Source organism: Xyrauchen texanus, chromosome 40 (genome assembly GCF_025860055.1).
Source record: "Xyrauchen texanus isolate HMW12.3.18 chromosome 40, RBS_HiC_50CHRs, whole genome shotgun sequence".
Taxonomy (NCBI): Eukaryota; Metazoa; Chordata; class Actinopteri; order Cypriniformes; family Catostomidae; genus Xyrauchen; species Xyrauchen texanus.
In genome coordinates, this window is record NC_068315.1 from 32129359 (window position 1) to 32153725 (window position 24367).

Here is a 24367-nt window from a genome sequence, read left to right on the forward strand (position 1 = left end):
TTACCTGACCAGCTGACAAGTTTTATTATCCAAAACACCTCTCTAAAACCAGTGACCAGACCATCCTGACCAGGCTGGGAGACCATTTATAACCAGCAAACCAGTTTAGGTTGGTTTAAGTATTTCTTTCAACAGAGATGGTTAATTACAGTTAATAATTGAGGCTGTGCTATATTGTTAATACTCCACTGTGTGTTTGCCTATCAACGCCCTTTACCCGAGACTATATTCACAATATACCATGGCCTCTTACAAGATGGACATCTGATCTCTCTCTACAGTGCATTAAAATATGGTTACAATATAATAAAAAATATTAACACAAATTTAGACATCATTGATGTTGCTATTGTGTATATTAAAATAGCTGGAAAGAAATGACCATCTAGAACTGGTTCTATCTGTTTCTTTATTTTAAAGGATGAAACTGCTAAACTTAGAAGAAACAAAGAAAAAGTAACTGGATCTGGACAGTCTGTATTTTGAAAAAACAATAAAAAGTGGTAACCTGCTATTTCTTCCTGATCAAACCTTTAAAATCAGTTTGGTCCGTACAACCTAATGTATTAGGCTGATTCTGTTATTTTAAATAATCTTTTTGAACTGAAACCCTTTGGACTTTACTACATGAAGCACATTTAACCCCCAGTGTAGATTCAGTTTGGACATAATTAATTAAATTGTATTCCTGTTACCACTCATGTTGACGTTAAGAACAGTTCAGATATGTTCAGATCATGGAGTTTGAAAGCTTGTGCCCATGACTCATTAGTTTTTCATTAACACTCTGGTTGTGTGTAAGTGCTGGGTGGGGTTTGCACCTCCCTCTGTGGTCCCATGAGCTATAAAAGACCCCTGATCTGTAGAGAGAGATCAGATCAACGCTAACAACTAACATCAGCTCTTCACAATCTTTCAGGGACTGAACATCTATACAGAGTAAGTTTCATGCTGCTTATATCAATCTTTACAGTAAAGATTCTGAAATAGACTTTAACACCCGATAACTTCATCCAGCTTTCATGTGTTTTCTTATACCATTCGATTCAGGGCCATGGACAGCTCAATAGCACATTACAAAATGTATACATGTGATATAAGTGATCTTGACAAAACTGTTTGCATTGTGTAGAAATGTTCAGTTGCACATGTTAAATACATTCTGTACGTACTGTAGACTTTTGGGTTTGCTCTAGAAAGTACATCTGAACCAAAAGTACATTTGACTTTGCATGAATCTCAAAGGTTCTCCTTATTTTTATGTCAGATGGCGAGTACCGTGAGATCCTGGACCGTGCTGGCTGCCCTTATGCTTTGTGTTATAGTGTGTCTGAGCAGTATGGCTGAAGCTTACCCACCCAAACCAGAACCTCCAGCTGGAGACGTGGGTCCAGAGGAGATGGCCAAGTACCACACCGCACTCAGACACTACATCAACCTCATCACACGACAGAGGTGAGACAATGCATATCTGTGCTCATAATACACTGTAAAAAGTGGATATATTTATCTAATTATTACCTGAAGGAGTTATTTCTATTTTATCTTAAACTTGACTTTTGTTGGTGCAATCCAATAAAGCCAGGGTGATTATATCATATTAAATAATATTTTTGACTTCAATTACTTGTCAGGACTTGATAACATTTTATTTATTTATTTTTAACAGCAGATAGCAGATAAATCCTTCAGTTTAGACCTTAATTACTTCTATGCCAATCATACTCTTGGCACTTCACTGAGTTCAGGGTCTCATTGGTCACAATGAGTAACAAGAATGTAACCAAATATAAAGGTTGGGGGGAGCAATGTCAAAGTAAAAAAATGTCCCATTGATTAACCCCTATTGATCGACAACTGATCCGACAGCTGGCATGTCCCTCTCATGTCTATGGTGGTTGCGGCCTTGCTTTATAATAATTTTCATGAAAAACGTAAAACATAATCATGTTACTGAATAAACAAATCATTGCTAAAAGAGGAATTTTCAAACTTGCTGATATCAATGACACCAAAAATGACAAAGGGCCACAGAATTTTTAAATGTTGGGCCTCATAATAAATCTTTCTGCTTTTATTTGTAAAATCTGATATTGTTCAAAATATTCTATTATAGTCCTATTTATACAATAAATATTATGGCATAAATTATGGTAATAAATTCTTAATTTTGTGAATTTGCATGAATGAACAGATTCAATTCAACGGATGAAACACAGTTTGTTTTAAATGGTTAGAAAATTCCCCTGAAAAACAAATCCAGGGGCAACTATTGACACTTAAAAACAAATTCAATTCTGACACTGCCAAGGACCCCCAAATATGATGATCCCCTTGTGAGGGACCCCTTTCCTAAGATATATAGGCAGCTATAGAGAGTATTTTGACATATAAAGACCCATTTATACTGTGAGAGGTAAATACGGAAGCCAGAGATTATAAAGACAAAATCACTTTGGACAAAAGCGTCTGCTAAAGAAATGAATGTAAAGTAAACAGATTTAATAGCAACAACTGAGGACATGTCATGGGAAGATAGAAAACACAAGGACAAACTATTCTTAAAAGTATGTACATTGAAATGTAGGAAAGATAAACACCTTTTTTCAACAAGACTATTCTTTTTATTTGTTACTGTTAAAAACTATGTCTGTCAGTAAAATAAAAATAATCGTGGTTAATCCTGACCAGTTTGAATAATCGTGGTTAATCCAGACCTGTTTTGTTTGAACACTTTTAAAAACCACTGGCTTAAAGAACATTCAAATAGTTAGAAATCTCTTGAAACACACAATTGTGTTAAGCATTTTAAGTGTTTGTTATTGACTTAGTAAATTAAGTTATTATGAGGTGATACCATTAAACATATCAGATTCTTCTGTCTAATTGTGTTAACGATTTACAGAAATTTGTTCTGCTTGTGTTTCATGGACGAAGCCCATTGTACATTAAAATGTCTTCTGTCGTGCCACGTTATAATGAACCCTATGATGCTGTGGCAAAAGAGTGGAAAACAGCTAATGTCCTAGCAAAAATTTCCATCATCTCATAATGGAGAGTATGATGCACATAGTAATGGCATAATTTCTAGCACATCTCTCTCTCTCTCTCTCTCTCATATCATAGAGGCATCATTTACTGTGAATCATCTTGTTATACCCCATTTTCCAGTCAGTGGGTTATTATTTGAGTCAATTTGATTTGTCTAAATTTGTTTACATCCTTACAAAAAAGTACTGTAGCAGTACCATGTTACAGTTATACTATCAGATGGACATTTCCAGGTATTTTGATATATACTATGGTTCTATGGCAAGCTGAACTGAATATATTAAATCAAATTGATATCTGCAATTCATTTTTCACTTGTTACAATGCTAAACCCTGATATCAGCAATAGAATTATAAATAGCGAAAAATATTTTTTGTGATATCAGTAATTAGGTTTGCACTAGTAAAAACGTTAATACTTGATATAAAAAATTATGTATTTACTTGGGGAAAACCTGTATTTTTTATACCTGTAGTGTAAATTAATTTTCACTTGTAGTCATTCACTCTTTTATATTTATTACACATTTCTTACTAACTAAAATTCCAAATAAACACATTTTGTACGTCTTTCTACATAATAATTACATTGTTACTAATGCCAATTTCTGATATCAACAAAAACTTATTTCTACATGTTAGATCTGGCATTTAAAATATCTGGAAAAGGATTAAAGATATAATTGAGCTGAAGAGTATTTAAAGGTGCTGTAATTTTATATGATTATAGAGATCTGAAGCTTTCACGTGACTGAGCCATTGAATTAGCCATGCACACTCATCACAAAACCCCGCCCTCCAAAAGTAATTTTGAGTCCAAAACCAAGCAAAAGAGGAGCATTGTTTGTTCCTCTGGCTGTCAAATTCAACAGTGGCACAATAGCGCTCCCAATAGACAAACATTACGAATCATAGCCTCAATGATCCGCTTCAAATACAAACACTATGAGAACGAGCAAAATTATTGACATGTGAAATGTGTCAGTGTCCACGGTGCGGACACATTTTTGTTTGCTGTTTACAAAGTCTTCAGCTGTTAAAGACCGGTGAGACACTTCTTTCATTAGTATCTTTAAGGGAGTAGGAACATTTTTTGCATTCTTTTCCATGAAAAAATTGCTTAATGCACCTTCAAAGATATCTTAAAATGCTGTCTTACTAGTTACAATCACATTACAGATATCTGAAACTAACATTGCCACTTTTGAAAAACAAAATACAGATTCCAAATTCAAGAATGATTACCATATTCATGTACCATAGTATATACATCCAGAGTACTTGATGTTACTATCATAGTACATGTCCATGTGTACTACCTGTACAATCTTTTTGTTAGGGATGTGCAGACAGAGAAGTATTTGTTCCCCCTAAAGGTTTCTTCCTCATTTACTTATCAGGGAGTTTTTTTTCTTGCCACTGTTGCCTTTGGCTGATTGGGGGATTTGAAATGCACCATTTTTTATCAAGATGCTTTGGAACATTATGTATTGTGAATAACGGCATACAAATAAATGTATTCAATTTAATTCAATGCTAATAAACAATCAAAGAGAAGGATTCAAGGTCAATACACATTAATTTATTTTATAACTAAAACCTAACCCATTTCCTGCATTCCTGGCTTTACCACAATGTGCCTTAATGTGTTTTTATCTGAATGCTCACATACTGTATGTACAAGGGGGTGGTCTGGAATGCCAGAAATCCTTCAACCTGTACGTAACCCCTCATTATTCTGCTGTGCGTTAAGATAGATTGTTATTAAGTGGGATTAACATTGTCTCTGATGATGCGTGCTAGAGATGTACCCTGATATTTTCTGCAACAAGTTTAACCTCAAATGACCACAATTAAATAGGGATCTTGTTATTTTTGTTCTTTTCGTTGAGTGGTGAATGTCTTTAGACCACAGAACTGATCTACATTTATCTTGGACATCACACTCTTTCAGCTAAATCAAGAAGTTGGATTTGATCTTCTTTTGTGGTGTTTGCTTAGAAAAGCATCACTAGTATTATTGTTAAGGGGTATGTATTTGAACAAACCCCTAATTTAAAGATAAAATACGGATTTTTGAGCTACAAACATTAATGATACCTCATTTATGTGGCTTGTTGAGAAGAGGTGTGCTATTACTTTTCAAAGCAATTTAATTTTTACCTCACAAAGAATAAAAATTGTTGTTTAAATAAAAATGTTTAATCACTGTTTATAGCTTTTGGTTTGAGTATTCTATAATGTAAATGGACAAAAAAAAAAAAGTATTTTTATCTGTTTTTCCAGTAAAAATAGGTTATCTAGACATATTCTCACATATTCTTTAGATGCAAAGATCTAGTTTGAATTAAATTCTGACTCGTGTTGAATGTGTGCTCTGTCATTCTTCAGATATGGGAAGAGGTCCACTTCTGAGGCCGCTGTGGCTGAGCTGCTCTTTGGAGATGATGAGCAGGATGTCAGGCCCCGGTGAGCATTGATGAAACATGCTAGAATAGAATATATGGGTTGCTCTTATACATTTTTATAACTTTGTATCATTGCGTATTATATTTATGTTTATTACATATAAGCATCTGCTATCACAAACAGTCCATGGATATTCAAGAAAACCCCTTTTTTGTGATAATTATGTTTTTGTTTGCTTGTTTGTTTGTTTTTGTGCAGTATGGAAGACAGCTTGTTATGGTGATGCTACTCCTCTCTCCTCTGTGGATGGTGCACTGACTTTCTTCCTTTATCCATCCAATCTCTATGATAATAAACAAGTTTACCGAACAGCAGAAACCAGCATGAGCTAAACCCTCATTAAAATGAGGACTCTGAAATCACCTCTTGATCTGTACTTATCTCACTCTCCCTCTTCCTCTCTTATGGTTTATTAAATGACTTGTGAAAAACAATTGTAAATAATTTATTATTCTCTACAAAAAGAAATGGACAATAATAAAGAATAATTAAATGGTGAATGCTTGACTTACTCTTTATTTATGCATTTAACATGTAAATCATCGATTCTGTCACATATTCTTATAGAGATAAACATAAAAAATTGGGATTATAAGGATAAAAAACAAATTCTTTTGAGATAAAAGAGTTTGTACTAGGTTAAAACATACTTTAAATCTAAGAACTCAAAACTTCCTTTCCAGTGAAAAAATATAATGTATTTTTTCATTTTAAGGGTCCGTTAAGTGGGTGAAAAATGGTACTGAATTAAGAATGTTTTGTAATAATGTAATAATAATAATAATAATAAAATAACATTTCTAGCATGATAAGAATAGACGGCAGGGAGGAAACTATAAAAAGGCATTACATTAGCCTACCATTTAAGTACATCTATTCACCAATAGATGGAGAAATGTATCTACATTTGGAATGTAACGCCAGCACCATTTTTTGTCATTTTTTTAATATCAAAATTGTTAAAGTGTAAACAAAGATGTAGGAAATAAGTACAATAAAAACAAAAATATTCCGCTTATAAAAAAGTATTTTTTTTAAACATGTAGGCCTACCATATGCAATGCCATCTGACCCCATGAACTGTAGCCTACTATTGTAGGCTACTTCCACAACGTCTATTTTTTATTCCAACGATTTTGATTTTTAATAGTTTATATAACTTCTGGTTATTATTAATAGGATGTCATTTAACAATGTGTGAAAGCAAAGTTACTGCGGTATATGTTGAATTGGTCTTAAAGCTGTAAAGCTTTCAAGGATTGAGAGAGGTCAGCGGAGGTGATGTGGTGGGGTCCGCAGTGAGGCGTAAAGTGTGTTGCCGCTTTAAGACTCACAGTATCGCAATACAACAAAAGCGCATCGCCGCCGGTCAGACACATGATTTAAAGCGGATACATACATGGTTTAAATCTCAGTTTAATTATCAGCTAAAGAGAGATTATTTGAGCAAATTAGCTTGTTTAAAGTGTTTCAGCGCGATTATATTCCAGTACCTATCAGACCCACTGCTTGCTTTGTTATCAGGTGTGTTTGCTGCATCAGTCACATTAAATATACTGCAAAGCGAATTTCTTTATGATCGCTGAGCCAATGGATTATTAGCATTAATTCAGCGCACATGATCATGACCAGCGTCTGCAGGAGCTGATCGACTGCGACAGGACGGACGAGCAAGCCTGCTTTATTTCACGCAGTCAGACATCACAGGTGAGTGGAAAGCTTTCAAGAAATAAAGGCAGCGCATCACACCCCTCTGCGCGGTAGAGTTTAATACAAAATTAGACGGACTGTTTATTTCACTAATGTCACTGTTTCTCTAAGCTTCGCACACTTACCAAATAGTACCTTGTTTTCTTTTAATTTTCTTTTTTCGACATGGTGTATTCGTAATATAACAGTATGCTTTGAGGAAGGCTAGTTTGTAAATGCATGCCACATGAAAATGGTAATCATTCAGTTGGTATACATAAGCGTACGCTGGTATTACTCTCTGATACCGTCACCGTACCATGGCAACACCACTGTAATTGTATTATTATAAGAGCAGGCAGGGGCGTTACTAGACTTCAGTGACATCCGGGGCTTAGCCCACATGCCATATTATAATATAAAAATAAGAAGAATCCTTCCTTTCATGACTTTAAAAATGACCATCCTACGTGTCAAATAACAATTATGGCCTATATTAAGCGCACAGCACTGACACCTGTTCAGAACGTTATATGAGCAAACGTCAGGCACACAATTTAAATTACGGATCAAAGCGAACATTAGGGGATAGCGGGGCAAAAACTAAATGTTTGGTTTTCTTAAGTTTGTGTAAATGCACTTGGGGTTCGAAGTATTTTTCTTTTTCACATTAATTTCATACGTCTATTACACGTATGTGGCCTTGTTTCATGAATACAGCGTATACTTTTTTTTTTCGCAATCTACCTTGAAAAAAAAGAAAATGAAATGTTACAACGTGCCCTGCCTATGGTGAGGAGCACATAGTAACAATACCATATAACAGCTTAAAATCCTCCTCTAACAACTGTAACTGATCTAATTAAAAAGCCTTGAAGATAAACGAAATTTTCATGTCAATAAAAGCCAACTTTGTCATATATAATATAGCAATAATTTTGAATTTGCCAATAAATACACAACAAAGCCACAGCATTGACTAAAATAATGCAGGTATTGAAGACAAAACACACACACACACACACACACACACACACACACACACACACACACACACACACACACACACACACACACACATCCAGGCATTAAGGGGAATTATGTAAATTACATATCTGACTGCATGGAACTGCATATAATTTTTTGTCATTGGGAACATTGTAACGCAGTGTTACAACGTGCCCCGTCGGCGCAACTGGGATTTAAACCTGGCTGGTCACTTCTGCTGTCTATCTGAGAATAAAAGACTATGTAAGATGCTAGATAAAAGATTGGAGATTAAAATCATACCAAGTTTGCCTTGTTTAAATAAACAGTAAAAACAGAGATAAAAATGTACTTTCATGATAATTTTTAATTTTGCTACTTTAAAATGTACTTTTATCTTTCGCAATTTTTTTTTTTTTTTTATCTACACAGTGATTATATGGCAACAAGTAAACTAATGACGTTTCGTCTTACCAGTGTGTGGAAACTTTAAACCACATGTGTTACAACTAGCCCCAGTTAGTTTGTGCCCCGCACTCCCCTACAACTTGTCGGCTAATTTTTCATTGTGCAGAAACTAACGCTAACATCAAAGTCATTTAACAATTTAAATTTGCAATTATCATTTATCATAATATTTTTATCAAAAGAAGGTGGAAGCATTATGAGATTAAAGTCTTAATTGTTTGAGAATAAATCGAAGAAAAAGTGATGAGGTGGACTAGGGCTGGGTATCGTTCAAATCATTTCGATATCGATATCTTGACTTCGATACTGGTTCCTAAAGGATACTTTTTTCAATACCAATTTTATGAAATCTGTTTTAACAAGATTAAGACCATTACCTAAAAAAACTTTGTTTTAATTTTTTCAGTTTGTTGACTTTTTTTACAGACTCATAGACTTGTCTCCTGAGCCTTCTGGTCTCCTCATGCCAGGGTCGGCAGGGGCTGAGGCTATAACATTAATGTGAAGACTGAAAAAAAACAAAACAAGAAAGCTAAACTATTAATTCAGTCAACCCTAAGGATAAGAACGGTTTGACAAGATAACTAGTTTAATGTCACTTTCAGTCAACCGTAAAGCATTTTTAGCATCGATTTAGCTAGCTATTTATAGCCATACATCCAAACAATATTTAACGTTACGTAGGTCCCAATTTATAGGACTATGTCACTGCACACAGAAACGTTAATTTAACAATTACACAAGCATGTACCACTACAAGTTAGCCGATTTTGTTTGTTGGTTTGTTTGCTAAACGTTAACCTTACCTGTCGGAGTCTTAGTCATTGCGCCGCTGCATTCATCAGTAGTTTTGGAGGAGGACTCGTTGTGGGAATGTTCAAGGAAGTTCTGTGGCAGGAGGACATCTGCACTGGCTCAGTCTTCTTGCAGTCGAAGACGGAGCAACTTTCTGCTCTCAAGTTTAGTCCGTGCACTGTCTAGTGCTTCATCAGATTTGTCGTGTTGCTGGTCTTGGCAGCAGTTATCTTGTCGTAAATACTGCATCGCGCGCTGTTGGCATCTAGCCTGGTAAAATGTAGCCACACTTTTGATCTTTTCCACATATTTTACATCTATGGGGGTTGGGACGCATTACACACTACAGCCTCACATGTGAGCCATGTCTCTGGGCATAACCAGCGTAAACTCGTGTTTTTCCTTGATGCCTAAATACAGCCAATAACCGGCACTTTTAGATTTGGGCACATCTAGCATGCTACATGCTTATCAATGACGTTAACGAGATTAACCCCTTAGGTATCGAAATTTGGTACCGAATGACAATACATTTTTTGATGCTCGATAAAAAATTTGTATCGAACTCGATAAAAAAAGTGCAATGTCTGGGTTTTTACATACAACATCATTAACCAGGTAGATAACATGGCTATCATACCAAGCTGAATTTGTGGGAAGTTTTTGCAAGCTCTCTGTTCATGAATGAGGTGTGCATTAGTACAGGAGTTTTCAACATGTGGGCGCCTGTCAAGGGAGGCACCAGAAATAGACTCACTCTCAAGTGAAGCGAAACATAATTGGAATTGGAACTGCTGTGAATTATATACAGTAGGTCCATTTCAAGACATTGTATGTGGTAACATCCCCTCAGTTACAGTTGCCTATTGTTTAGGGAGGAAAACCCAATAAAAACGCAGAGCGGGAATGCTTGTATCTGTCTGGTACAATCTCCTGAATAAATGACATTTCTACATAACCACTGCAGTGTTCAGATACTAATAACTCTGTGCTGATACGCCAAAAGACCAAGGATTTCTTTATTGCTAAATCCTAAACTAAAGTAGGCCTATGATATAACTACATCCTCCATATCAATCTCTTGCATTAATGAAGCTGCTGGCTCATCGTCCTTCCTATCGTTGTGATAATGACGCTCTATTTAGCCTAATATTTAGATTTTTTAATATACAACTTTATTCTCCCAATGCTACGACTTTATTCTAATAATTTTTTACTTTATTCTCAGAATATTATGACTATAATATTAAGATGCTACGACTTTATCTAATAATTTTGACTTTATTCTAAGACTTTATTCTACATTATTCTTTAATATATATTTAAATATAGATACAATTTCTAAAATTAAAAATCGTAACGCTACGACTATATTTTATTACATTTTTAATTAAAGTGGCAATAAAATGCCATTGTGGGATCATAGATTAAAGTTAAAAATAACTATTTTTTATAAATGCATCTCAAAACATCTGCTTTGGGTTTTATGATTCCAGGTTGTTTTTAACAAAGCAAAATTTCAAGGTTTGATAAAGAGCAAGACAGTGTTTTTTTCCCTTTTGCTCTGGTGTGCAGATTAAGTACAATAATTAGACAAGTTCAATGCCATTTGATATTAAACCATTTAAAATCAAGGCACCCCAAAGAGGCTATTTAAACACAGCAGTTTAACTTCATACACATGACTGTCAGTTAATGAAAGTTGGGCTCACTGATCGGAATTCATTTATATTTGAACTGAAGTTAGAATGGCTGCTTGTTGCTTTTGATGTAATGAACATAAAGCCTTACTTAGTTTTTCATCCCAAAAAAACATTTGGAGCTATTAACAAAAGATCTGGTGCTTTAGCCCTATCAGCCAGGGTCTAGCTTCACTGCTGAGAGCAGGACATCAGCTGATTATGTTGTTTAAAAGGATGTTAAAATGAATTTAACCCTCATCATTTTCTGTTCTGTATAGTATAGTGTGTGTAAATATATATACCCCCCCCCACACACACACACAACTTTATGTCTTTAAAAATCATATAATACTTAAATATATAAAGACCCTATAGCATAAACACAGTGTAGGAAATACATTTTTTTAAATCACATTTCTAAGACTTAACATCTATTTTATTGCACTGCTTTTATGAGATATATTTGAGTTGAGTTTTTCTTCGTGAGTCATAAGAAAAATATGATAAATGTTGTAAATTGCCATGTACATGTATTTGCTGTACATTTAAATACTATTTGCCTGTAGGATACTGGCAGTAACAAAAAAAACTAAAACAACAATAAACATCACTACATACATTAAGTCCAGAGTTCAGTTTTAGATAATTAACTTATGGGTATTCATTGAACATATTAAATGGGACAATGCAAAACATATCTATAAACACAGTAGTTAATGGTTAAAACTTAAAGGTATAGTTCACCCAAAAATGAAAATTCTCTCATCATTTACTCATCCTGCCATACCAAGTGTACGACTTTCTGTCCTTGCATTAACACAAACAAAGATTTTTAGAAGAATATATCAGCTCTCTAGGTCCTCACAATGCAAGTGAATTTAAAAATATTTTTTTATTCTTATATTTAATATGTTTTCTTATTCTAATAGATTTGACACAGATATCCTAAATCTGACTATATTTGGTATGATTATCTGTTCTTTTAACATGTGTTTGCTGGAGTGTATGAGAAAGTGGACACATCTTCAACTCCCCTGTTCTTTTCACTGTCTCATTCATAAACATGATGTGACCTCTCTGCTTGTGTTCCACACTGTGTGTGACAGCTTTACCCACGTGTGCAGCTCCAAGGAGCGTTGCCATGAAAACCAGTGATGTAGTCCATGTAATTAAAGCAAAGTGCCAATTTAAAACAATAAAAAACTAGTGACAAGACCGTTATAAGTCTTAGATTGGACAAAGTGTAATTTTACCTCAAAAGGTCTCATTCAGTGGTTATCAACTTGTTTAGCTACAGGACCCAGAAACTTCATTTTGCTCATTCATTTTTTTTTGTCACAATTATTATTTTTTTATTATTTACATTTAGCATTGTTTTTCCCTGATGTTTGCGACCATATCAGAACAGACCTGTGACCCATTTTTAGTTCACTTCCCACCAGTTCAGGACAAATCAAGATGTTTCATATACAAGTATCAATTGGTTGTAACTTACTGCCAATCGTTACTGACAAATACAAATTATGTGAACTACCCCTTTAAATGATTTATTTAAAGGGGTAGTTCACTGAAAAAAAAAAAAAAAAATGCCATCTATATTTATATTCCAAATGACTTTTTTCTGATTCTGAATATGCACTTTTCTCTACACTGGGTGCAAACATATTTCCTCTTGTAATTATCTGTGTGCGTACAAAAAAAGAAAAGACCATTAACATTTCTAAAAGCTGACCACGGATTGTCCAAAGCTGAAACTGGTCTACTTTACACAAATAATGTTCATCACAATCACTTATTAAAGAACATCAATTAACATGTCTAATTTACATGCCTTAACACAGAATAGCACTATTAACAATATTTACTCTTCAATTTTCTAATTCTTTTGGTCCATTCAAACAGTAGAGGCTCTTGGGATTTCCTGTGTTGCTAGGCAACCATAGAGCTAATAGACCATTTTCACACTCCGGGATTTGGAATGTGGAAGTAAACGTTTGCAGGGTAAACTTCGACAGTGGTGAATGGGAGTGAATGGGAAATCACAGCAAATATTATTTTCACTTACTCATTTGCTCCAAGAACAAAAGAAAAAATCCACTATTAGGTTTGAATGACTTTCCAGAAGAGGAATAACAGTAAAATGTGAGAAGATGCCAAATTTACTCTCTGAGCAGCTATAAATGAAACCCTCTCGCAGCTGTGGTATTTCATTTTTTTAAATGAATTCCAGGGTAATATAACACAAAGCATAATGTTATAAATTTACACTTAATATAAAAAAACGTGCAAGATTTACACTGATAAATTAGGCGGAAACGCATCAACACAATCTGTGAAAAAGGTCTATTTTTCAGTTCTGTTATTGTACTGTCTTATGTTGCCCTGACTGCTTTTGTTTTAACTAATTGAGCTTATGTGTGTAACTATGTACTGTGTGTGTGTGTGTGTGTGTGTGTGTGTGTGTGTGTAACTAAGTGTGTATGTGTGTCTTTAACACATCTGTTTCTGCTTAATCCATAAATACTGTTGTCTAATTAATATTCATGAGGATCAAGAGACAACTAAACATAAACTTTTTCTAAATAAAATTTGAGTGGTGCTTGCCTGTGCAAAACTTGCAAAAAAACTTGCCTCCACGATGCTAGGATGTTTTGGGAGGTTGCTAATGTGTTACTATACTAAGGTGTTCTGTGTTGTTTCTAGGTGGTTTCTTAATGCTTACTGGCCCAAGTTTCATTTCAGTTGCGCTAAAATACACAATATAGTAACATTTTAGAAACATTTATGCACAGCTCTGTGTACAGCCGTGGCCAAAAGTATTGGCAGTGACATAAATTTAGTGTTTGCAAAGTTTTCTGCTTCAGTTGTTGTGGTGTTGATTGTGGTGCCAATACTTTTGGCCACGCCTGTACTGTATATCACTGCACAGCACACATAGAGAGCAACTATTAACCTTAGTTTAAATGTCAGGGGCCGACACCCTACACCAATCTCTACCCCTAAACCTAACCCTAACCTTACCGTACAAAAATTAACCATGGTTTTACTACAGTAATCCTAGTATCAACAATGGTATTTTGTAGTAAAATCATAGTAACCACAAAATTAAACATGGTTACAATATTAACACCATATTACTGTAGTAACACCATGGTTAATTGCATCAAAATTATGTTATATTTGAAATAGGATTAGAAAAAGAGTGGGGCAAACCCAGATTAGAACCCAGATCACTGCACGAGAAACCACAATTGCATTGGCGTCAATTGTACGCCACTTAAGCTACACTAACTACCCCCAGGGGCAGGTTTACGATTTCTGAGGCTCCAAGCAGCCGACCAACCCAGGGCCCCATTTTGAAAATGTTTGCTTAAAAAATTACATAAAATTTATTTTAAATCATAATTTTAAATTCATCCTATCAGCCGTTGTAGCCAAGTACATTCAAAATGTTTAATTAAATAAAAATCAAGTTAACTATAATGAATGCATGTTTTAAATTTTTTTCACAGGTAAAAAAGCAATATTTACCTACATATATTTAAAAAAAACAGAATTCTTTTTTTGTGAACTGGGTGTGTAAAAACCTACTATTTCACCGAGTAACATTTTGGAATTTAGTTGGTATTTATTAATATTATAACCCATCAATTACAGTCTTTATTTACAATTACAGTTTGTCATAACATGATAAAGTATTATTATTATGATTACTTTGAGGATTTATACATTAGTATTATATTCCTGTCTTATTTACTTTGCTTTCTCCTGGATCTTATATTCTGATGCTGCAGTGTATTGTTCACCATGTTGCAAAAGGCTGTTGTGGCAGCGGGGGCATGGTCAAGCGCCCGTCCGGAGACAGAAAGCGTTAAGGGCGCTTGCACCTGAGGTAAATGTGACTAATTAAAAAGTCTTACCTTGGTTTGGAGCAACCTGCCTCCCTTGTCCTTCCTATGCAATCCTCCACACTGGTGCAGGCTGGCGAGGTCCTGGAGGATCTCCGAGAGCTGGGAGGGCTCTATGTGGCACACTTTAATCCGTGTCCCGTGTTTCGGCACCAGTGTGGAGGATTGCGTAGGAAGGACACGGGAGGCAAGTTGCTCCAAACCAAGGTAAGACTTTTTAATTAGTCACGTCAGCACTTACAGCTTCACAAGTAATATAGTTTTACAAAGTAAAAATAACATCCCAACAGGACTCTCTCAGTCTCTGACACTCTTTCCGTCTGGTGGTTCTGTGGCCGTTTATATGCTTCTCTCCCTATGCTCACTGAAATTAGAGACAGGTGTTAGACATAATTTAGCTCAGGTGCAAGCGCCCTTACCGCTTTCTCTCTCCGGACGGGTGCTTGACCACGGCCCTGCTGCCACAGTTGTATTTTTTGTTAGCATCGTAGGAAACATCCATAACAATAACAGTAAACACACAATCATGGCGGTCCCACAGTACACTAGAGAAGGGGGAAAAACATTGCCTGTTTATCAAACGCTGAAACTTTGCTTGGTGCAGAACAATCTGTAATAATGATAAACATTGTAACAGTCCCCTCTTTGCAACCTGAATGTTAAATCTTTGTGACACTAAAAACAGTCTAGATGCAGCGCAATGAATTAATGCATTTATTAACTTCAAACAGTGTCTAAAAATGTGCCAGTCACTGTGTGAGATACTGAAGAAACATGGTGCAGCTGTTAAGGATGTTCGTCCTGCATGTTTACTTAGGAAAACAATGAAAAAACAGAGCAGACGCACACAAAAACACATTTGGTGTGAACGGCCCCTAACTCATCAGTTCACGTGTATCTGAGCGTGTGAGTAAAAGAAGTTCAGAAAGCCTATATATTTTTTCATAAATTACAAACCCAAAGTCCTACTGACCTGAACCTGGCAGATTCTAATGTGAACCGCTCTGAGAGTGCTGACAACGGTGTGTTTGCACGTGTACCCAGAACAATATGTCACTTCAAGTGAATTTTGCTGAGCGTTCCTACCCTCTTGACGTCTGGGGCCCCACGCAATTGCGTGGTTTGCGTGGTGGTAAAAACCTCTACTGTTTCCACCAGACTCTAGGGGTGCAGGTAACTGCACTTTGTGGCAGGTGCTATTTACACCTGGGTGCAAATTGTCAATCTGTCAAAGGAAAGGCTCTGAAGATTGTGCTATTTTGTGAATAAGATCACTAAAAGCACCCTTTAGTCATGGCATGACCTCTTGTACCTCACTGCTTAATTGTATGCATACCCTGCACCCTCTTCTCAATGTGTACATTATAATTATTATTTATTGCAAACGCTGTCATTGCCATGGTAAACCAGCACAAAGGAGAACAGGAAAAAATAAAAGCTGTGTGTGCGAGAGGTGCTTATGGTTGTCTTGGTTACCACCATGTGAAGTAATGAGAAGGCCAACATGACGGAGTTGAGAGGAGCTATTTATAGCCTAGACTCTCCAGGACCTGTAAATTTGTGCCTTTTTAAAAAAAGATGTTTTTGTTCCAATCGACTGACAGTGCCCTGCAAAGTGGACTTTACATGGTATTCAGCCATCTAAAGTGAGATTCCAATTTGAAAGGAGCGTATATGTTCAGTTCGAAGGGCACTCCATACGGCATTGGGATACACTGGTGTTCTACAAAACGTGATTTTTGTGTCCCTCATTAACATGTTCTTTAATGAATAGGTGACACCAACTTTTGTGCTATTCAGTGTTGGTTGTAATGCATTACTAAGTAATTAATTACTATAATTAAATTATCTTTTCATTGAAAAAAGTAAAGTATGGGATTACTCAAAATTTTTAAGATGTAATTGTGTTAAATACTGTATAGACTATAGAGCAATTCTATATAAAACAATAGTGAATTTATAATAGACATTTAACGTCTAATGTTAAAATATATGTTTTCTAATTTAACGGTGCCCCCTTAAATTCTTTGGGCAGTTCATTAATAATTTATTTGGTTTTATATGATTTATTTGAAAGGATTAAAAGAACAGTTCCCTCTCGAGAGGTCTCTCCTATTGCGTAAGTAGCTTACGCTATGGGAAAACTCCGTTTCTCGAGAAATATTGAAGTCTTTATGTAAAACGCATTGCAGCTGCACAGCAGACAGCAATGAGCGAGGCAGCTCGGTCATTGGCTGTGCTGCGGCAACTTGCTCGAACCAATGACGGGGCGACTCTGAACGCGCAACCAATGAGCGCACTTCGCGCTTGCGCGCTCAGAGCCCGCCAAGATGTGCATGGCCAAGGCTATATATTAGGCACCCTGTCATGAGAGTTCTTTAGATTTAATCTCCTTCAGCGAAGACCTTCTCTTCGCTGGATCCTCCGGATTATTGGAGTCTTTTCGCCCGCCGTAGACAAGCCTACACCAGGACTGCAACGAGGACGCCGGCGCATTCAGCTGCCTTCAAAGCCTTCTGCTACGCCATCCGGCGCGCATCACCCTGATATCCTTTTTTGCTAAGCTACTTTGCAAGTGTTCGCCTCTGCGACACTTTTGTATTTTAGTAAAAGAGCAATTTCCAGGCGTTGTTCCAAATGCCTTCCACCTGCGCCTCGTGCAGAGGCCTTCTTCCTGACGGGGACCGTCACATTATCTGTGCTCGCTGCCTGGGACCCGACCACGCAGAAGCTGCTCTCACTCGAGGCGGATGCCCCGAATGTGACTCCCTGGGCCTCACCGAGCTGCGCGCTCGCTTCGCCGCCTTCACCGCGAACGAGCCTGCTACCACCGTGCTGCCGTCCCCTCTGTTCGAGCCACGCAAGAAAAAGCGCCGTTCACAGAGGCCGCCAGAGCACGCGGACTTCAGTGATGTCATGCCGGGCCAGTCCCCGCGTGCTTCACCACTACCCAAGAACTGTCCATTTCACGCAGGCGGACCAGCAACCCTCCAACAGAGCGGTGGGTCTCGTCTCGTTCGGCGCGTCAGGGGACGACGGTGAAAAAGATGACAGCTTTTCCATTGATGCTGCATCCGACGACTGGCCGGGCTTGGCCTTCGACCCCGCTCCGTCGACATTAGCGGACACGAGCACGGGCACCAGCATGGACTCAGAGATCGTCCGCATCCTTTCTAAAGCCGTGGAAGACCTCGGGCTCGACTGGTCTTCTCCAGAAGAACCCACCCGCAGCCGGCTGGACGAGTGGTTCCTACAGGGGCGCCGGCAGGCCCCTCAACAGAGACCCTCCCCTTTCTTCCCCGAAGTTCACGACGAACTCACAAAGTCGTGGAAAGCCCCGCACTCTGCTCGCCTGAAGCCTTCTTTCTCTTCCTCGCTCTCCTCGGTAGACGGCGCGAGAGAAAGAGGCTACGAGGGAACCCCGCCCCTCGAGGAGGCTGTGGCCAACCATCTGTGCCCACCCTCCACCGCTGGATGGAAAGCCAAAGCTTCTCATCCCTCGAAGCCCTGCCGATCTACCTCAGCTCTCGCCGGTCACGCATACGCCGCCGCCGGCCAAGCTGCGTCAGCGCTTCATTCCATGGCTGTTCTGCAAGTTTATCAGGCCAAACTTCTCCGCACCATGGACGAGTCTGGACCTGAACCTGAGGCTTTCAAGGACCTGCGCAGCGCCACTGATGTAGCCCTGCGAGCCACAAAGGCCACCGCCCAATCCATTGTTCGGGCCATGGCTAACCTGGCTGTCCTTGAGCGCCATCTGTGGCTGACGCTAACGGAGATGAAGGACGCGGATAAGGCGACATTCCTCGACGCGCCTATCACTCCAAGCGGCCTGTTCGGACCGGCGGTAAGAGAGTTCGCGGAACGCTTCACTGAAGCTCGGAAGGATTCGCAGGCTATGCGTCACTTCCTGCCCAAGCGCTCCAGCTCGTCACAGAGCCGCGAGAGACCGCCTCAGCAGCAACAGCGAGCCAGAGCGGCGCCTCCCATCTCTCAGCCAAAAAACAGACCTGAAACAGACGCTCGACGGCGCTCGCATTCCGCTAACCGAAAGCAGCCGCCTGAGCTACGGGGACCTCGGCCCAAGATCGTGCTGAACCCGGAGCCTCGTAAGTCTTCCTAGCCATAGGAAGAAAAAGAGAGAGTGCGTGTCTCGCAAAAGCCGGACCACTCTCTCCAAAACGTGTAAAACATTACCCAGTCCCCTTACAGGCGGCTGGAAATGTCTGTACAGCAGTCAATGGGCCAGTCACAGAACTCGCTCACCTGCAATCAAACGCCGTTTTAACGGCGACACACAAAAATCACAAAAAGAGTCATTTTCTGCTTGTGTCACTAAGGGGTCACATGTCCACACTAAAGTGCGCATTCCCACATATCAATACTGTCCAAACAGTGCCGAATACTTCCCGAGCTCCAGCTGGACGCACCATAAATGTAGATCGTGTGCCTATTGTCATGTATGCACCACTGCACACAAGCACTGTTCCCACAGTTATAAACACTTCCCCAATAAAAGCGGGAAATACTATAAAGGTAGCGCACGTGCCTGCTGTCATGCATGCACCCCTACACACAAACACTGTATGCATGGCCAGAAACCCACCGCCGCGAGCGGGAGGCTTTATGAGAGTGGCGCCCGTGCCTACTACAGTATATGCACCCCCACCAATAAGCGCTGTCCATACAGTTTCAAACAGTTCTCTGACTCATGCCGCGAGCATCACAGATGCGACGCGCGAGCCAAGAAACTCCCCGCTAAGAACGGGAAGCTTTATGAAAGTGGCGTGCGTGCCTATTACAATGTATGCACCCCCACCCGTAAACACTGTCTATACAGTTTCAAACATTTCTCCAGCTCATGCTGCGAGCATTACGGAGATAGCATGCGTGCCTGTAATCTCACACGCACCCCTGCACTCGGCACTCAACAAAGCCGCTCAGCGCGCTCCCGCGCCTCTGAGAGCTGTAAGCTCAGTGTTAGCACAAGGCAATTCGCTGGCAGGGCCCATACGTCACTGCGACACGCCCCCAGCCAGCATTCAGCCCATATCTGTGCGAGCAAAGGCCTGGGAAAAAATCCCCGACATGCCGAAATGGGTTTTGAACATAATAAAATACGGTTACTCGCTTCAATTCGCTCGCAGACCACCCCGCTTTTCAGCGGTGGTCGAGACGAAAGTGAGGAAAGATGTTTCACATGTTCTACGCACCGAGGTGCTCAAACTGATAGAGAAGGGCGCTATAGAAACTGTTCCTCCCTCTATGAGCGAGGCGGGTTTTTACAGCCGCTACTTTCTCGTCGGTGGCCTCCGCCCCATCCTAGATCTCAGACATCTGAACAAAGCTTTAATGATTCGCTCGTTCAGAATGTTAACGACCAAACATATCCTCGCGCAAGTTCGCCCCGGGGATTGGTTTCTATCAGTGGATTTGAAAGACGCTTACTTTCACATTCCGATAGTGCCTCATCACAGGCCATTTCTGAGATTCGCTTTCGAGGGACAGTCATACCAGTACACAGTACTACCATTCGGCCTATCATTGGCCCCCTGTACATTCACGAAATGTATGGACGCAGCACTTCCCCTCCTGAGACAGCGGGGAGTGCGAATACTGAATTACCTCGACGATTGGCTAATTCTAGCACAATCAGAGAGTCAATTAACGACACACAGATCTTGGATTATCAGCCATCTAGAATGCCTGGGTCTGAGAATCAATTTTGCAAAGAGCGTGCTATCCCCCAGCCAGAATATCTCTTCTCTGGGAATAGTGCTAGACTCAGTGCAGATGACGGCGCGCCTCTCATCAGAGCGCGCGCTCGCTATTCGGCGCCTTGCAACATCATTCAGAGCGGGCACGCGCGCCCCCGTCAAACGATTTCAAAGGATGCTCGGTCTCATGGCCTCGGCATCAGCTGTACTCCAGCTAGGATTGTTGCACATGCGTCCTCTCCAACGCTGGCTCAAGAGCCGTGTCCCCACTCACACGTGGCGCTCAGGCCACTTTTTAATCAGAGCGAATCACGGCTGTATAAAAGCCCTGACGCCCTGGAAGGCCGTCGACTGGTATCAAACCGGCGTGAGTCTGGGCGTGAACACACGGAGAAAAATGATCACGACAGATGCCTCCAAAATAGGATGGGGGGCCCTTTACGAGGGCAGGCCTGTCTCTGGCTTTTGGTCAAACCCGGAAAAGCGCCTACATATAAACTGTCTGGAAATGGAAGCGGTCGCCTTGGCTCTCAGAGCCCTGCTTCCGTACCTGAAAAACGAACACGTCCTGGTCCGAACGGACAACATGACGGTAGTATCGTATATAAATCGCCAGGGTGGACTCAGGTCAAACTCCCTGCACTCTGTGGCCAGGGAGCTCATCTTATGGTCACAGCACAACCTGCGCTCGCTGAGAGCAGTGCATGTGCCAGGCGTCCTGAACCAGGGAGCGGACATGCTGTCCAGAGACAAAGTTCTCCCAGGAGAATGGTCTCTCCACCCCGTGACGGTTCAGTGGTTATGGCAAACCTTTGGCGAGGCAGAGGTCGACCTCTTCGCCTCCAGGGAAAATGCGCACTGCCCTCTTTTCTTCTCAAAGAGCACGGACGCGCTCGCCCAAGTCTGGCCAAGCCGCCCCTTGTATGCTTTTCCCCCGATCGCGATGCTACCTCAGGTCATCAGTCGGATCAGGGAAGTGAAATGTGCAGTGCTCCTGGTAGCCCCACTCTGGAAGAACCAGACGTGGTTTCCAGAACTAATGCAGATGATGCAATATGTCCCATGGCCGATTCCGTTGAGGCTGGACCTCCTCAGGCAGGCCAACGGGATGATTCTTCATCCCCGCCCCGATCTGTGGGCCCTTCATGCATGGCCTCTCAACGGGTTCCAGAGAACCTCCCCAGCGGAGTGTTGAGAACCATCACTGAGGCACGAGCGCCCTCTACGAGGCGCTTATATGCCCAAAAGTGGAAAGTGTTCAGTGACTGGTGTGATACCAAGAGCTTGAACCCCAAATCGTGCGAGATACCAAGTGTACTCGCCTTTTTGCAAGAGCTGCTGGAGGCGGGCCGCACACCCTCCACACAATTCACACAATCCTGATAAAGGACGCTCATTAGGGAAAAACGACCTAATCATTCGTTTCCTAAGAGGCGCCAGGAGGATGAACCCTCCTCGCCCCCCCTCGGTACCGGTCTGGGACCTGGCCACGGTCCTGGACGCACTCAAGAGTGCCCCGTTCAAACCTCTCCGAACCGTGCACCTTAAACAGCTCTCGCTCAAGACTGCGCTCTTGCTGGCACTCGCCTCAGTCAAGAGAGTGGGCGACCTGCACGTGCTGTCATCAAGCGCTGATTGCGTGGAATTTGGACCTAACGACTGCAGAGTTGTCCTTAGGCCAAAGCACAGGTATATTCCTAAAGTGCTCTCCACACCCTTCAGAGTACAGGTGATATCTCTGGCAGCGCTATCGTCTCCAGCAGACGAAAATGACGGTAATTTATTCTGCCCGGTCAGGGCGCTCAGAGTATACTTGGAACGTTCTGCTCCATTCAGACAGACGGAACAATTATTTGTATGCTTTGGTGGCCGCACTAAAGGTCTCGCAGTTTCAAAGCAAAGAATATTGCACTGGATAGTAGATGCTATAGCGCTGGCTTATGAAGCCAAGGGCCTTCAATGCCCCTTAGGCGTCAGAGCTTACTCTACGAGGAGCATGGCCTCCTCGTGGGCGTGGTCAAGTGGGATACCCATTGAGGATATTTGTGCGGCGGCAGGCTGGGCCTCGCCTTCGACATTTATCAGGTTTTATAACCTAGAGGTCCCCTCATTTCATTCCAACATTCTATCAGCCTGACTGTAGTATGGATTGGAGTACGTATATGCTGAGCATTATCTCCTCCCTTATAAGGTCCGTCTCTGACTGACTTAGAGGGTTTTTTATGCATATCAGTAAAAAGAAAAATCAGTACATAAGATATGTGCTTGTGTTTTTACAATGAGCGCCCACCATGGGCCACCTTGGGGCAAAGGTGCTCTGTATTATTCCATTATATAGCTCGCCGTTGGCCGGCTCGTTGAATAATCACTTTGCTTTAAGGCTCAGGCATCTGCCTCTGGCTTTATAGAGCGAAGTCAGCACGCACGGCGTTTTGCATGGTGTTCCCATAGCGGAAGCCACTTACGCAATAGGAGAGACCTCTCGAGAGGGAACGACTTGGTTACTAATGTAACCTCGGTTCCCTGAGAGGAGGGAACGAGTATTGCGTAAGCTGCCGTGCTTGTGCTTGGTCAGTTGCTTCAGTCGATTGAACCTAAAGAACTCTCATGACAGGGCGCCTAATATATAGCCTTGGCCATGCACATCTTGGCGGGCTCTGAGCGCGCGAGCGCGAAGCGCGCTCATTGGTTGCGCGTTCAGAGTCGCCCCGTCATTGGTTCGAGCAAGTTGCCGCAGCACAGCCAATGACCGAGCTGCCTCGCTCATTGCTGTCTGCTGTGCAGCTGCAATGCGTTTTACATAAAGACTTCAATATTTCTCGAGAAACGGAGTTTTCCCATAGCGTAAGCTACTTACGCAATACTCGTTCCCTCCTCTCAGGGAACCGAGGTTACGTTAGTAACCGAGTCGTTTCATAACTATCCTTGTATTTTTCATAAATGTCCTGAGATATCTCACCAGTCTGTGTGACAGCAGTAGACTCTATAAACAGCAAACAAAAATGTGTCTGCGGGCCGTGGTCACTGACGCTTTCTCATAAGTGTTGATGTTGTACCGGATCATTGAGGCTTAATAAAGTATTCAGATTCATAATAGTTGTCATTTGAGGGTGCTATTTTGCTACTGTTGTGTTTGACAATCGTGGGAACACTTACTAATGATGCACTTCTGCTTGGTGTCAGTCTCAAAGGTACCTTTGATGTGTAGGGTTTTGGAAAGACGGGGTGTGACTAATACAACAGCTCAGTCTTGTGGAAGTTAGAATGGCTAAACTCACTTATAGAACCTTTAATAGACTCCATGATGGTTAGTACACTGTAAAAAAACAACGTTAAAAAACGGTCAAATGACTGGCAGCTATGGCTGCCAAACAAAAACCGTAAAATTTAAGTTAAATATCCTTATTCTAATAAAGTGCAAAAACAATACATTTACAGAAATTTTCATTAAAGGTTTGACAGAGAAACACCATTATTTTACAGATATTTCCTGAATTATTATGTTCAAATACCTTCAATTTAGTGAAGTCACCAAAAGTTTTACACACACACATAACGCACATGTCCGTAAACGATCTCTCTCTCCTCGCACCATGTCTGC

The 24367-nt window shown here is 40.5% G+C and overlaps 2 protein-coding genes across 3 annotated transcripts in view; both read left to right on the plus strand.

Moving 5' to 3' along the window:
- The first annotated feature begins 895 nt into the window (after positions 1-895).
- Positions 896-6012, plus strand: pyyb (peptide YYb). The gene is made up of 4 exons (XM_052112799.1): positions 896-939; positions 1268-1455; positions 5443-5520; positions 5719-6012. Exons 2-4 carry the CDS (start codon positions 1268-1270, stop codon positions 5741-5743), a joined length of 291 nt encoding a protein of 96 aa, XP_051968759.1. The 5' UTR covers positions 896-939; the 3' UTR covers positions 5744-6012.
- Positions 6013-6887: 875 nt separating this feature from the next.
- mpp2b (MAGUK p55 scaffold protein 2b) overlaps positions 6888-24367 on the plus strand; it is a 119322-nt gene continuing 101842 nt past the window's right edge. For both annotated transcript variants that reach the window (XM_052112436.1, XM_052112437.1), the window contains exon 1: positions 6888-7227. The gene's annotated coding sequence lies outside the window, so the exon portion shown is untranslated. The remainder of the gene's footprint in view (positions 7228-24367) is intronic.

Coding starts and splice junctions, on each gene's coding strand:
- pyyb (XM_052112799.1), top strand. CDS start 1,268: ATGGCGAGTACCGTGAGATCCTGGACCGTGCTGGCTGCCCTTATGCTT. Junction 1,456..5,442: donor AACCTCATCACACGACAGAG/GTGAGACAATGC, acceptor GTCATTCTTCAG/ATATGGGAAGAGGTCCACTT. Junction 5,521..5,718: donor GAGCAGGATGTCAGGCCCCG/GTGAGCATTGAT, acceptor GTTTTTGTGCAG/TATGGAAGACAGCTTGTTAT.